A 15,946-nucleotide genomic window follows, 5' to 3' on the forward strand; every position below is an offset into this window, starting at 1 on the left:
GAGCAAATGATCTAACTTTCAAAATAAGAGCTAACATACTATGGATTCAATAGTGTACCACAGATTCAGAATATAATATTTAATGATGAGTTATTTCCATTGTAAAGGCTACAAGGAGTCCGCTGGCACCGTAAAGACTAACAGTTTTATTTGGGCATAAGCTTTTGTGGGTAAAAAAACCTCACCTCTTCAGATGCATGGATCTGAAGAAGTGAGGTTTTTTTACCTACGAAAGCTTATGCTCAAATAAATCTGTTAGTCTTTACGGTGCCACTGGACTCCTTGTTGTTTTTGTGGATACAGACTAGCATGGCTACCCCCTAATATTATAAAGGCTGTTTTTCATGGGGGCTTAGTAATTCAGCCATTTTAAATTGTTGCACACTGAAAATTTTTCATTGTGCTGGGGAATTTTGTTAATGGGATCATAATGATTTAATAATATTGTTGGTGAGTAATCAATAGTCGTCAAACCAATAAAAACATTTAGGGCTACATTGTGCCTCAAAGGCACTGCCCATCGCAAGTACCATTGCACCATGCCGGGGGGAAATAAAGAGACATTCTGCCTTGGAGGGCCACAATGACTCTCAGAGCTTCCCATTTGCATCATGAGTGAGAGTAATTTGTGAGAGTAATTCCCTTTAAAAAGCTAGAGCACACACCCCTCATTCACCAGACAGCTCTGTGGTATGTACCATATGTTCACCTACTCCTCTCCTCACCTCACACTCCTTTTAGCAAGCTGCACCCAGGGGATAGCAGGTCTACCAGCAGCCAGTGCACTTCCTTGAACACAGATGTTGCAGTCTTTTTGTGAAAGGTGCAGGCTCCCTGCTCCCGCTGTGCAGCTATGTCTTAATTGCCAACCATGTTATCCTCCAGTACTTGGGATGTAAAGCATAGTGGGTATGTTTTGTTTGATGATAATACATTGTCTGTCAGTCTAACTGTATCAGCATCCAGATATGGTGTGGTGGTTACCCTTCCACAGTCAACAGTTAACCCAATTTACTACACATCTCCAGGAAACCACAGTTCTGCATTATACTTAGAAAAAACAATAGCTACATTATAGTATAGTTCAATGTAGGATGAGTTGTTAGTACTACAAATACTGGCTACTTCACAGGAACAATAGTTACATCTTACATGAGGACTACAAACATGTTTAAATAAAACTTTAACAAATTCAATGGAAATGTCTCAATATTTTATCCAAATACGGTAGTAAAATCAGTAGCTCCTATGCACTGACACGCAAAGAGCTTTTATGATGTATCATACCATTACAAACTATTATTTATCCCGACTCCCAGTCAGTGCCATGAATATGGAGATTGTGACAGCTTCCTTGAAGTTGATAAATTCTCACTGCAAGAATTGTCCTAGCTACCATTGAAATCATGTTGGCTCTGTAGATCCTTCATGCCTAATAGGATTTCACTGGAAATGTCTAAATGTCTAAAAATAAATTTAAATAAATAACTAAATAAATTAAATCAATAATCCAGTGTTGACATAATCACAGACTAATTATATCATATTTATGCAGTGAATTCTATTCTTAATAAAGAATGTTTTGCATTAACTATAGCACTGATATTGCATCTTCTGTGATACTGTCTTAATGGAACCATATAATGGTTTGAATTTGTTCCTCCATTTAAAAATAAAACCAAGTCCAGATTTGTAAAGGCATTTAGGCATTGGTGCGCTTAATGTTGCAACATGTAACTGATTTAGGAGCGTAAACCTCATTTTCAAAAGGAATTTAGGCACTTAGGAAAATTGGTGGGATTTAGGTGTGTAAATGCCTAAATCCCTTTTGAAAATGAGATTTAGGCTTCTAAATCAGTTAAGTGTTGCAATGCTGAGTGCAGCAGTGCCCAAGTACAGTACCTCTAAAGATCTGGCCCAAAGACAATAAGCCTTCACCAACTTAAATGTGGAATGCCCTTGATTGATTTATTTAACTTCAATTTTGTACCTATATTAATATCACTTCCTGGTTCTTGTATCCTGGGAGGAGCTTTGACACACAACACAGCTTGGAGGCTATTTAAATTAATGCCTTAATCACTGCTCTCTTTGGGATACTTAGCTGGTGGTCTAGGCGAGGTGGTCCTGTTTACCTACCCAATTGTATTTATGGGGCATCAAGTTCCATTGATGGAGACAGCATCATATCGTGTTTATAAATATTTTTTGTTATGGCTTGTAACAGGTTGAAAATATTTTTCAGGGTGCTCATTGAATCACTTGGTGACAGTGGTCAGAGAATAAGTAATTGTCATTCCCAAGATGAGTGTTCTTGAACATTTAAGCTAGCATGCAGTATGTAGGTGGGGAGCATAGTTTGACATGAACAGAATTTTCTTTAGGCAGTAAGACTGATGAGAGGTATTAGAACAGCAACAGGCAAAACACTTGCACAGGGTAGAGTTCTGTCAGTGCTAACATATCACCTCAGTGGAGAGGAGTAAGATGATGACCTCTGACTGAAGGAGCATCTGAAGAAGTGGAGTTTTTTACCCACGAAAGCTTATGCCCAAATAAATCAGTTAGTCTTTAAGGTGCCACCGGACTCATCGTTGTTTTTATGGAAACATTTTGAAACAGGTATACATAAAACATATGCAAATACCATGAGGAAGGTAATTCCACTTCCTGGTCAGAGATCAGATAGCAATATGCTGCTCTTACTGTGTATATCCTTGATAATCAAGGCTTGGTTAAAAAATGTGCAGTCTACTCTCCATCAGTAGTTTCGACTTGCTGGAGCAAAAAATGATATTATGACATGTGATACCTGATGAACAAGACAGACACTTGTTACTGATACTTACATTCATAGACTGGACTAACGTTTTCAAAGGCCAGCCTCTACTTTGCATGTGCCAAATAGCTTGATCAGACTTGCACCTGCATCTTCTTGGTGCTAACACGTGCATGCACGTTAACACCTGCATATGCACTTTAAATAACCTAACACCTGTGCACACAAATGTTTTCATTTGCATCCCTTCTCAATGGGTTTTTCAGAGGCGTTTTCTAAAACAACCCCCCCAGGTCTGAGACTATTCAAAGTGCTGTATGCACATACTAATTTCATGTGGATACATGAGGAGGCCAAGAAAATTTACTCAACTGAGCACTTAACAGCCACACAAAATGCTAGACACAGGCAAGAGACACAATTAAGGGTAGAAAATGTCACCAAAAAAAACCCAACAACAAAGTTTAACGTGAAGGTGAACCAAACTTTGTATTTATTGTCCAGGAAGATTCACCAGGGGCAATGTGGTGAGGGATGCATTTCAGAACAAAACAATTTCCAGGTGAACATTTTTTTGCAGAGCAAGCTGTAAGTGATAAATATTCTCAATTAGATTGTAAGCGCTTAGAGCCAGTCACTGTCTCTTTGTTATATACTTGTGCAGCACCTTGCACAATGGGATACAAGGAAACCGCAGCAGACGCCCAGCAAACAAGGGCTACACATGCTGACTCTGCAGGATTAGCTCACTAGCAGCAGACTGCTGATTGGAGGACACCTCTTAGTATAAAGCTTCCTGTTACTGCCTTGTCTGAGCAACTAGATGCTAAGCCCAATGTTGACCAAACCCCGGAGACAAAGTCTCTGCTTCCTTGCCTGGTTCCCGCTTCGTACCTGTTACCACATCCTGCTCCTTGTTCCTGTTCCCTTGCCCTAACTCCAGTTAGGGATCTTCACTCTGCAGCATTTAAAGACAGAAACCAGGAGTCTGATCAGCTCTTAGTGATCACTAGAGCTGAAATCAATGATAAGCTGATCTGGGGGTTGAGACTTACCCCTGGTTAAGTGTAAAGTGTTGCATGACTCGTCCTCTAACTCCACTTTAACCCTTGGTATGGCTTCTAAATCTGACTCTGGCTGCCACCCTTGGTGTGACTCTTAACTGTAATCCCAGCTCTACTTTAGGCTCAGACCGCTAGATCAGTGATGTCTCTAGGCACTACCAGAATACAAGTATCAGGGGGTAGCCGTGTTAGTCTGTATCTACAAAAACAACAAGGAGTCTGGTGGCACCTTAAAGACTAACAGATTTATTTGGGCATAAGCTTTCGTGAGTAAAAACCTCACTTCGGATGCATCGGATGAGGTTTTTACTCACGAAAGCTTATGCCCAAATAAATCTGTTAGTCTTTAAGGTGCCACCAGACTCCTTGTTGTTTTTGTAGATACAGACTAACACGGCTACCCCCTGATACTTGTATTCTGGTAGTGCCTAGAGACATCACTGATCTAGCGGTCTGAGCCTAAAGTAGAGCTGGGATTACAGTTAAGAGTCACACCAAGGGTGGCAGCCAGAGTCAGATTTAGAAGCCATACCAAGGGTTAAAGTGGAGTTAGAGGACGAGTCATGCAACACTTTACACTTAACCAGGGGTAAGTCTCAACCCCCAGATCAGCTTATCATTGATTTCAGCTCTAGTGATCACTAAGAGCTGATCAGACTCCTGGTTTCTGTCTTTAAATGCTGCAGAGTGAAGATCCCTAACTGGAGTTAGGGCAAGGGAACAGGAACAAGGAGCAGGANAAAAAGAGATAGAGCGGCGCTGTGCCCAGAAAAACACGCCTCTTTCACCTGTCTAGCCCGCCCTTGTATCCTATTACCGTACCTCCTTCTCTGCCTCTCAGATCTCGCTCCTGAGGACTGCAGTGAAGCGGCGCAGGCGCGCATGTGCGAGATCTGAGAGGCAGAGAAGGAGGTAATAGGATACAAGGGCGGGCCAGACGGGTGAAAGAGGCGTGTTTGCGCTGCCGCTCTGATAGTCTTGGAGACAGGGAGGGCTGGGCAGGCAGGGAGAGCTGACCAATCCAAGCAGGCTTTGTATACAACAACCAGCCAATCGCCGGTAAGGTACATCGCTTGCCGTGATTGGCTGGTTGTTGTATACTGGTACCACATACTGTACAGCACCAGTATCTGTACATGTTCATACAGTATAGCACCAGTACATACAGTACAGTATACAAATGTCCAACAGTCAAAACCCCATCATGGCTCCACCAGCAAGAAGAAAGAAATATGAAGCCAGTTTCAAACTTAAAGTTGTAAACTTTGCCATGGAACATAATAACTGCGCTGCTGCAAGACAATATGGAGTAACAGAAAAGATGGTTCGGGTCTGGAAAGCAAATGAAAAAGCATTAAAGAGTATGCCAAGGGGTAAGTGTGCATTAAGAAGAGGCACTCCACATTGGCCAGAACTCGAAAAACATGTAGCAGACATGGTGAATGAGCATCGCCAAAACGGTTATGTAGTGACACGAAATAAAATACATTTGTTTGCACTTCAGTGGGCCAAATTTAACCCAGATCACAGCAACAGATTTAAGGCCACTGTATCCTGGTGTACTAGATTCATGGGAAGGCATAATATGGTACTGAGGCAAAAGATGAAAATTGCCCCAAAATTACCTGCAGATCTTGATAGCAAAGTAAATAGTTTCCATCGATACGTAATACAACAGCGCACTAAACATGGCTATGCGTTAAGTAGTATTGGAAATATGGATGAAACTCCAATGAATTTTGATATGGTTGGAAATAAAACTGTCCATCAAAAAGGTGAAAAAACAATTTTAATTAAAACAACAGGACATGAGAAGTCCAGTTTTACAGTGGTACTAGGATGCACAGCTGATGGCGCCATACTGAGACCAATGATTATTTTTAAAAGAAAAACAATGCCGAAATTCAAGTTCCCTGTTGGTTGTTTTGTACATGTGAATGAAAAAGGCTGGATGGATGAAGAAGGGGTAAAGCTATGGCTTGATAATGTGTGGAGCAGGCGACCAGGTGGACTTATTCAAAAATGTAGTCTACTGGTGTGGGATATGTTCAGGGCTCATTTAACTCCCAGCACCAAGCAAATGCTTGCAAGACTAAACACAGATGCGGCAGTTATTCCTGCAGGATTGACATCGTTGGTACAGCCACTGGATGTGTGCCTAAACAAGCCATTTAAAGATCGCATTCAAGAACAGTGGAATGAATGGATGGTTAGCGGCGAAAAGTCATTCACAAAAGGAGGAAACATGCGTGCTCCACAGTTGGATGTTTTGTGCAAGTTTGTCATAAAAGCCTGGAATGATATTGATGCAGAAACAGTAATCAAGTCTTTCAAGAAGTGTGGCATATCAAATTCATTAGATGGTATGGAGGACGACTACTTGTGGCAAGATAAAGAGGAAGCCGAAGCTGAGACCACACCATCTGATACGGAATTCGATCCATACGATGACTGCCTTACAAATGTATCACAAGATGTCATTGATGTACTTATGATATCAGATGATGAACAGGAGGATTTTGAAGGCTTTTAAAGGGAAACTGTCACGCCAGCAAAACCTGTAAAAATACCGTAGCTTGCAGTTATGATGGGCGTTGCTAACTCGCCAGGGACTTGCCCGGCACTTGCTCTCTCTCTCTTGTTTGTTATCTTCCTCCTATCATCATCAGTTCCAGTTTGGTTGACAGCTTAGAAAACAAACAGCATGGCAGCTCCCATGGGTTTATTGTCTTATCCTTCCTTTCAGCTTTAGAGTGAATTAGGAAAAGTTTAATCCACTTGCACTGTTTTATGTTTACATGTTTGATGACAAACAGCCTTATGTTTATAAGTGACAGTTTTCCTGCTAAGTACCTGCATGTCATAAGCATTTGAATTAAAATTACCATATTGAAATCAAATCTGATGTTTTTTAAATTTTTTTTTGGTGTGCATTGGAAGAGGGGTAGTCTTATACGGCGAGTATATCCCAAACTCTATATTTTAACTGGAAAAGTTGGGGGTCGTCTTATACGCCCAGTCGTCTTATACGCCGGAAAATACGGTATATATATTTATGCAGTGGTGTTGTAGCAGTGTTGGTCTCAGATTATTAGAGATATAAGGTGGATGAGGTAATATCTTTTACTGGATCAACTTATGCTGGTGAGAGAGACAAGCTTTCGAGCTTACACAGAGCTCCTCTTCAGGCCTGAGGAAGACTGACCTCATCTCTCTCTCGATAAAGTGGCATTAATAAGAAGGTGTTGGAAAATTTCAGCCTGGCCTAAAAATCTGTTTTGTCTTGTCATGATTTTTTTTTCTTTCAGAGATCTCTGATTGAAAATGCATGCTATAACAGAGGATGCAAACCTGTTCTTTGCCCATTTTTATTTTCCATTCATTTTTGGTGTTTGTAATGCAGTTAAATTGGATTATGATGACAGCAAAAGAATAATTTGATCAGATGGAGCCAAGTCCATTGTAGACAGCATTAACTCTCCCTTTGTACTGTAGTCTAATCTCCAACATCACTGCTATTTCAGTCCTGAGTCACTGCCAGTCATACTGAATTGTGTTAAACTGTGTGGTGGCTCAGTGATGTGGACAAACATCCACTAGGGATTAGGATGAGATCACGAGACTTTTTATTGTTGCTTAGTTAGCTCTTTATCATTATAGAGATTACATTATATTTTTATGTGCTTAAGCCCATTGTTTAAATAAAAAAAACCCCAAACAATTACAATTCTGGATCTATGTACTGGCTAGAAAGCAGGCAGATAACAATTTGCGATCTGCCTCTGTGCCATTTCTGCACCTGGCATTAACTGTATTGGTGTAAGCCAGGGTTGAAATGAGCTCTGTCCTGCCATCTATTGATGAACTTGGAAGAAAGACTCCAGGAGCAGACCATATTTGCATAGACATACCTACTGTGCCTAGGTGATCAGCAGACAGACCTGCTTTGCCAGAATGATCAACTATGGCTGTTTTGGGTTATCCTTAGTGTATGACTACGTATACAGCTGTACTGTACTAAGTAGGAACTTAACTGAGGTAGATCACCCTAACTTGAAGCTCACTCACTAAGCATGGAGTATTGATGCCAAAGCCAACTGCAAGGGGATAGGGATAGGTGTAGGTGTTCTACAGGTGGCCCTGAGTACGGAAGTAAGAGCCAGAAGATGAGAGAAAGGAAAGATGGGGTGAGAGGCTGGGAAATTAGAGAGAGGAAGGAAAGGGAATGGAATTTATAATGTATTAGAAGTAGGCACATTATAATGGAGTGGGGCATAGAGGGAGGGGATACCTCATTGTTCTTGTGGCATCAAAGTACTTTGAGATGTGGTCAGTAGATTTGTGGTGTGAATGATATGAATGTTTCCTATTTAAAGAGAGGAAAATGAGTCCAGTGGTCAGAGTGCTAGCCAGCATGATGGGAAACATGTGTTTTGCTACCTGCTCTTCCACAGACTTCCTGTGTGATCTACGGCAAGTCAGTTAGCTTCTCTGCCATTGTAAAATGGGGATAATAGCGCTTTCCTATGTCACAGAGAAGTTGTGAGGTGTTTAGATACAAGAGTAATGGGAGCACAGAAGTGCCATAGATGGATAAAATGCATACCATATAGAAACATTAAATATCAACAATAAAAGATCCACCACGCCCAGGACATTTCAATTGTGTTTTGATTTTTGTGTCTATCTTCTGTGAGATTAATAAAACCTACACAGAGATAATAAAATCTTCACAACAAAGGTAGACCATTTTTATCTTTTGTAGATATGTTGTTATTACAGAGACAGAACAGTCTGGCAGAAACAACTTAAAAAAAGAAATGTTTTTTGTAGGAAATACTTGAATCAAGCTTAATCCTAATAGACCCATCTTTCTTGTCATTTGTAGGCCTTTTTCCTTCATGCCTTTTGGTTTGTGGGAGGGTCATGCAAGCTGCATTTAAATCTATATCTATATTAGAACATTGTGGAGCAGACACAACAAAACAACATGTACATCCTTTAGTGGCAGACTGTCTACCAACAAGGTTTATACTGTCTGTCCTGTGCACAGAAACTAGTTTGATAAGGAATTCAGTATTTTCATGATGCTGTTATAGGGAATTTCTATGTATTAGCTTTTCATGTGTTCACAAGGCAGATAGGTACCTGTGATTTAGTATACTACAGGACTATTGTAGATCCCAATATTTGTAGAATTAATTCAGCACAGCTTCCAGCATGTTCTCTATAAAAGAGCAATAGATGCCTAAAATACTGAAAAGTATTCCTATATTCCCTTTAATGGGAAAGGTCTGTTGTTAAATGTTTATACATCTTTTATAAAGAGCCTTGAGAAGTTTTGATATGAAGTGCTATTAAAATTGTTATTGTCTTCAAATCTCAGTACTAATGTCTAGTCTAGTGCATGCGCTAAATCCTGAAGTAGTACAGCAAGGTGAAACAGAGAGGTTGCCCAGTGTTTCCTCTACAAAGAGACTCTTGCTGGTTGAGGCAGGATTTCTCAGAGAAAGTAGAGAACAATTCATTATTCATCTGCTCCTGCATTATTTAATTTAAAGGGAATTTTGCAAACAGTGTCAGTGGGAGACAGATCAAGCCACATTGTGGGAGAGAAGGAATCACTTTCTTACTCTGAGCAAGAGGAAAAGTGTGCTTATTTGTTGCAGTTTATCAGATACCTCCTAACCCACAGACCCCAGCTAAATGTGTGGGCTGCCACATTAGCCTGGCTTATCTTCTACCACCAATCCTGTACAATCTTTTCAAGCTGCACATGTATCTGGGGGTAAGATCTAGCCACATTTGTATTTTAATTGACAGGCTTCATCTGTGAAGCATGTTACTTGTTATCACTTCCAAGAAGTTACAGGTTCAAGTCTGATCAGTGCCCATTTTCCTTTTGTAGAAATGTGGACATTTACAAAAGTGTGAAGTGAGAAAATCAAAATGGAGATGGTAGCATAAAAAACACTTCTTAAGTCAAGAATATAATTTTAACCTCTACATGCTTTCTTGTGTCAGTAAATTGAGCTAGTTCCTTTAAAAGAAAATGTTAAGGACCAGAACATTTGCCACGATATCAAAAAAAGAGGTGTTTAATACTGTCATAGACTGGTGGTTTTTACATTCTACATCTGTGCTGCAGTATTATTATAACATTCTCAGTTATATGGAATTTCAGCTATGATCTGGAATCTTGACATAAAGAAACTCAATGTTCGATTCATTTTTCCAATACATTCAAAACCAGTTCCTTAAGGAAACCAAGGAATAAGGACTAATTTTTATTTTTCATTCTCATTTTATTTTCAAAATCCAAATAAAAATATTCTGTGGTGCATTGCAGTAGGTGGCAGGAAAAGGAATGATGCCTTTGGTTTGCAATAAAACTTTTTTTGGTCACCCATCTTGACCTTTTGGTTATGCCTCCTGTCCCTGACAAGTTGCCATGGAGAATAGCAAAAAATAAATCCTTTCGTGTGTGTGTATACATGTGTGTGTGTGTGTGTGTGTGTACATGTGTGTGTGTGTGCACACATTTCAAAGTGTGGACTTTGCTCTTGAGCTTTTTTTTTCACTTTTTGACTGAAATTTATTTTTTGACAGGGGTTGTCTCCTAAACTCATTTCCATCTCTGCTGGATGTAAATCTGCCTCTGTAAATCTGTAGAATTTATGATCACAGTGGCTTTCCTAGGGCAACCACCACATTATTTCACAAAATCAGGGAAGTAGAGATGCTACTATAAGTGAACTGAATGTATACGGAGCTCGGAAGTTGCTAGTTATATTGTTTTATATCATTTAAAAGCCAGAAAGACTTGAGACGCCAGCATGGTATTTGTCAGAACTTATATCCTAGTAAATCCCCTGTCTCTAGAGATCCTGCATTGAGATACAGAAAATTAATACAGTGTTCTGTTCAGGGTGTCTGGATTTTAACAATTATTTAAAAAATACTGCAGCAGCGTGTGTTTTGTAGGTGTTTTTTCAGCTTTGAAGTACAAAAGCAAAAAATCCAGTCTCTCTGATAATATCCAAGTTTTTGCAGTTTAAACTAGTAGTAATGGCAAAGTTCGTTTTTTTTAAAAGGCTGAATATTGATTCAAAATGCAAATCAATTAACTGGTCTGAAAAATGCTCATGGGGGGACAGATTTACGAGACACACATAGGTACCTAACTTAGAGTTCTTTTTAAAAGTCCTGCTGAGAGCCTGATTCTTACTGATTTTCAATGGGAGCCAGGCACCTAACCTGCCTAAGCACTTTTGAAAATCCCCATGGCATCAATCTGCATCTGTAGGTACCTAAGTATTTTTGTAAGTCTGGCCCTAAGTGCTTACTACCATCCACAATCTTATTTTCTTTAATGGGAATACTCTTACGAGTAAGATACACTCAGTAGTACATAAGGCCCCACAAGTCATCATATTTTTGCTAGCAGGGATTGGTTTACTCATTATCTGGGAGGTCACCTCATGATGGAAGAGGGAGGAAAACATCAGTCTCCAGTTTTGCAGAAGTTTGGTGAACATGGGATGAGATTGTTCAGAAGGCTAGAAAGCTGGTGAAGCTCCCTTTTGCCACCCAGCTGTTATGGGATCTTTTCCTTAGAGGAGAAGGGATCTTTTATAGAGGAGAAGGCAAAAACGCCACATTTATTGAGAATATAGCAGTTAGCATATGCTTTTCAGTCATACACATGCACACACACACATACATACACACAGAGTCCTGCCAGTTGACGTTTATAGTTACCAGTCCAGAGTCTGGATTAATCTAGTGGCCGGCCAGATTGGTCACAGAGGGGAGCCAGGCTTTGTCGGTCACGATCTGATGCTCCTGGAGTGTGGCAAGACAAACCCAAACTCCATGGCAAAGCACCCTGCTTTTGTAGTCTTTTTTTCTCTGTTGAAGTCTATGGATTTTGCTGTGTCAGTTTTTGACTGGTTACTTCTTAATTGGTGTAAACATTCCGATACACCTCCGAGAGGGTCATCCTGTCCTGGTTTAGATTTAATCAATTGTCCTTAGGGGTGCCAGTCTTCACCTTAGGATCATCAATCTGCCCTTCCTTCATTATGGATGCACATTGATGGTGTCATTAAGTCTCTTCACTCCTTCTTCCTTGACCATTTGGCTATAACAATGGCCTTCACACCTTATCGTTTCCTGATGCATACATTCCTCATTCATACAAACAGTCTTTTACAGTTAAAGGTATACAGAAGTTTTTATGTTGAGCAAGAAAAGGCATTGTAAATTAAGCCTTCCTAAATCTTATAATCAAAACAATTTACATTGGGGCCCAGGCCTTCAACGTTCCTCTAATCTCCTTAACATAGACACAATACAAGATCCTGTCTCTTACTTTCTAAACCTTAAAACAAAGAAATGTATATTTAACCAGAGTGCCTAATTTGTAATACATATAGGAAACCATAGTAGACATAACTTATCCTAAAACAAAAGGGTGACCATAATCAGTCATAAGGATTGTTCTGGTCTCTATTCCTTTCTGCTATTCAAAAAGGGTGGCTGGCAGGATGAAATCAAATCATACATTAATTCTCATAGTACAATTATAAAATCCTGCTCCTACACAGCCTCCCTTACTACCCACCAACAAACCATAGTACTTCCTAGAACTAGCTAGGGGCTAAATTATGACTTTAGCCCCAGATAAAGGAGCTTCATGAGCTACATCATCCCAGGCATAACTCCAGCCAGGCACTGTGACTCAGACATACCTCTCTGGGAGACGGTTCCTCCCCTGATCCATGCTGGCTCTCGAACCCAGGAAGGAGGGGTTGGGAAGGAAATAAGTGACTGCTGCTCTTAAAGGGTGTAGCTTACTTCCTCCCTCACACCTGACTAGCTCCTCTGGTCCAGGAGTAGGGGGTTGGAGCCAATGCTTCACCCTTTCCCTGCCCCCCTCTACTATCTCCACTCCCCTCACAGTAGGAAGTACCAGTGAATAGGGACTGTGCTCCATATCAGATTGACCACAGGATCTGGATAGGTCTGATTCACTTGAGCATAGAGGCGGTGGCTTCTTACTCCTCCATAAACCCCTGATTAGCTGTGTAACACAAGGGCCATAAGGTAAGAATGGGAGGTCCTGGCCTGGGGCTGGCTACTAGAATTAGAGAGGGTCTGGCTGCAGGTGATGTGGAGAGGAGGGCCCCTAAAAAGTTCAAGTGTATGGAGCTTGGACCATATTATTCCTGTTTTTTATTCAGATTGCAGTAGTGTCCAAAATCCTCACTTGGCTAGGGCCCCAGCCTGCTGGGTATTCAGCAAGATACCTCTTTGTGAACCTGTAGGGTTTGGTTCCTTTCCATCTGCTGTGAACCCAACTTCAGGGTTCAGTTCAAATGCCCTTTCTTAAAACACCAAACTTTTCAGGATTCCTGCACCCCTAATTTTTGCACCTGGAAATGGAAACAGCCTGTTATTAGAGGTAGGATGAGCCACTTAATGTAAATGCTGTTGCTTAAAATTCAGGGGATTTTACTCCTAGAATATTTATTTACTTTTTTCATCCTCACTGACAGTAACAATAGGAATTATAAATATTTTGTGGCTGGGGTGGGCAACATTCATGGATAATGCAAATTCTCTGGAGTTGATGCATATGGTCTGGATAAACCATCAAAGGTGCTAGAATGTGTTTAGACACTGGGGGAAGGAGGGGGCTGATCCTCTTCCTGGAAACCCAGAACATTATCTTGGTTGTGCTGTTCATTTCTATCTTAAGTTTTTAAATCGTCTGCCAAAACCAGCTCTGCATTTCAGTTCACCAGCCAAGTGCTGATATTACTTTGCCAATTGGGATTTCCATAATTAGCAGTTTTATGAGTGTTGCTATATTAAACACACTTGCATAAATTTACAAAAAAACCACAACAAACAACAAAACCCTTTGCCTTCTGTCTAGGAGTGACTGGGTGACGTCTTATAAAGTAATGGTGAGCAATGACAGTCACGCGTGGATCACTGTCAAAAATGGATCTGGAGATATGGTGAGTACCACAGAACAGGAGCGCCACAAGGAATAGTGGGAAAGCATAACTTGGGGAAAAAAGAATCATATTGACTTTCGATGTGGCAGGTAGTAGTATATATTCTTGAGAAGCTCTGTGGGGCCAAAAGGGGAACGATGTATGTATCCCCCCTAGACCTTCTCATTGGCTGAGTGCACCTGCTCCAGCTCTGCCAGTCCCTGACCCTCTTGGCAGTGTAGATCTGCAGGGTATCAGATCTGCAGGGTACTAGCTATTATTTTGAAGAACTGGCCCCCTCCTGCTTCTTGCACACAGGAGGGGATAGATCAAATACAGAGTCCCCTCCATGGGCCAGATCCTAAGCTGGTGTAAGTCCATTGATGTCAGTTAACTACACTGATTTACAGCAGATGAGGATGCCCGCAGGGTGCACATTGTTTGAGAGAAACTGTGGAGAAGACGGAGCTGTGAAACTTTCCCCTTTTACTCTGGCCCACTAATATTTGAGCTGAGAGCATGTTCTCCCTGAAGAGCAATTCATCTCTGAGTTCCCCTCACCTACCTGTCAGGGCATAATCTCATTCCAACTTTGAGTTTGATCTAGTTCCAGATGTTATTACCAAAGGTTCGGTGAGCCCGGTTGAACTGAACTTGACGTTTTTGTATGTTTGAACCTGAATAGATTTTTGAAGGAAACAGCGAGAAAGAGATCCCGGTACTCAATGAACTGCCAGTACCAATTGTTGCACGTTATATCCGTATAAACCCTCGGTCATGGTACGAAGAAGGGAGCATCTGTATGAGATTGGAAATCTTAGGCTGCCCCCTGCCAGGTAAGCACAGTTCTCCGTTACATGTGGCAGGATTGCTCACAAACTTTGCTAAGTCCACATTACTCAGCTCAGAAGGAGTCCTAAAGCCTATCCTGGCATTAATAGATCTCTCTTGAATGGGCAATCAAAGTTGTGTAAAAGGTAACAGAAATACATTCTACCCTGCTACAACGATAGTGTCAGTGTAATTCTATTAAAATGCAACTAAAAGATATGTATAATGGGCATTATTAATAAACCAAAATTACACATCTGATCTAATGAGGAATTGCTCTTATGTTCAAGCTGAGATACAGATTCATAAACCTTACTGAGTGCACACGTATCAGAGTGTTAATAGAATGATGCATTGAAAGGCTCACTTGTGAATTGCCTAGAGTCACAGATTTTAAGGCCAGAATGGACCACTGTGATCATCTAGTCTGACTTCCTGCATAAGATAGACCAAAGGACTTCCCTGAATAAATTCCTGCTTCAGGTCTGATAGCTGTGCTTGGACTAGAGCATATCTTTTAGGGGGGAAAATCCAACCTGGATTTAAAATTTACCAACACTTGTTAAATTTTAAATGTTGGCAAATTATTCCATTTTTCTTTAAGACTACAGAAGTCACACATCCTGAAAGTCAACAAAAGATCTTTTAAATGCTAGATATTTCATTAATCATACTCATGCAAAAAATATCTAGTGCTACACTAGGTACCATATACAAGATGGAAACTAAGTCAAGGCCATTCCAGAAAAAGGGCATTCAAAATTTCACAATGCCTCAAGCTTATATCTCAGTTATGGGTTAGCATAACATCGCCTAGTGTCAGGTTTATAATTAGATATTTGTATATATATATATTTGTATATCTGTTTGTTCAAGTCTTTTCTACGGTTTTCAACTGCTCATTCTAAATCTTTCATCTGCTTTTTTTCTTTAAACTTAAATTCTGGTATTTTGGGGATAGGTCTTCCCTTTTTTTTTTTGCAGGGGGCTATGAATAGTATTTTTAGAAATACTAGAAGCAGAAAGAGAACTGCCTTTCTAGAGCTTATCATTACTAATTTAACTGCTCCTGTTCTGAGACTTGCTGCCGCCAATTCCACTGTTGATGTAGGGTCATCCCACTGATTTAAAGTTCAGCAGAAAGAACCTGGTGGACTAGCAGAGAGTAATGCGCACCTCAGATTTCCATTTGAAGTATATTCCACGTGGCTCTGGTTAGTGTGTCTACAGGCACATTCTTTAAAATACTGGATGTCAGACAGAAG

General features: G+C 40.5%; 1 protein-coding gene across 1 annotated transcript in view; it reads left to right on the forward strand.

Moving 5' to 3' along the window:
- The window catches only part of CPXM2 (carboxypeptidase X, M14 family member 2), a 114,963-nt gene that overhangs the window by 55,925 nt on the left and 43,092 nt on the right, over nucleotides 1–15,946 (forward strand). Inside the window, exons 5-6 of the mRNA XM_034776762.1 lie at nucleotides 13,787–13,871; nucleotides 14,536–14,686. Coding sequence (XP_034632653.1) covers nucleotides 13,787–13,871; nucleotides 14,536–14,686 — 236 coding nt within the window. The remainder of the gene's footprint in view (nucleotides 1–13,786; nucleotides 13,872–14,535; nucleotides 14,687–15,946) is intronic.

This window comes from Trachemys scripta, chromosome 7 (genome assembly GCF_013100865.1).
Source record: "Trachemys scripta elegans isolate TJP31775 chromosome 7, CAS_Tse_1.0, whole genome shotgun sequence".
Classification (NCBI taxonomy): Eukaryota; Metazoa; Chordata; order Testudines; family Emydidae; genus Trachemys; species Trachemys scripta.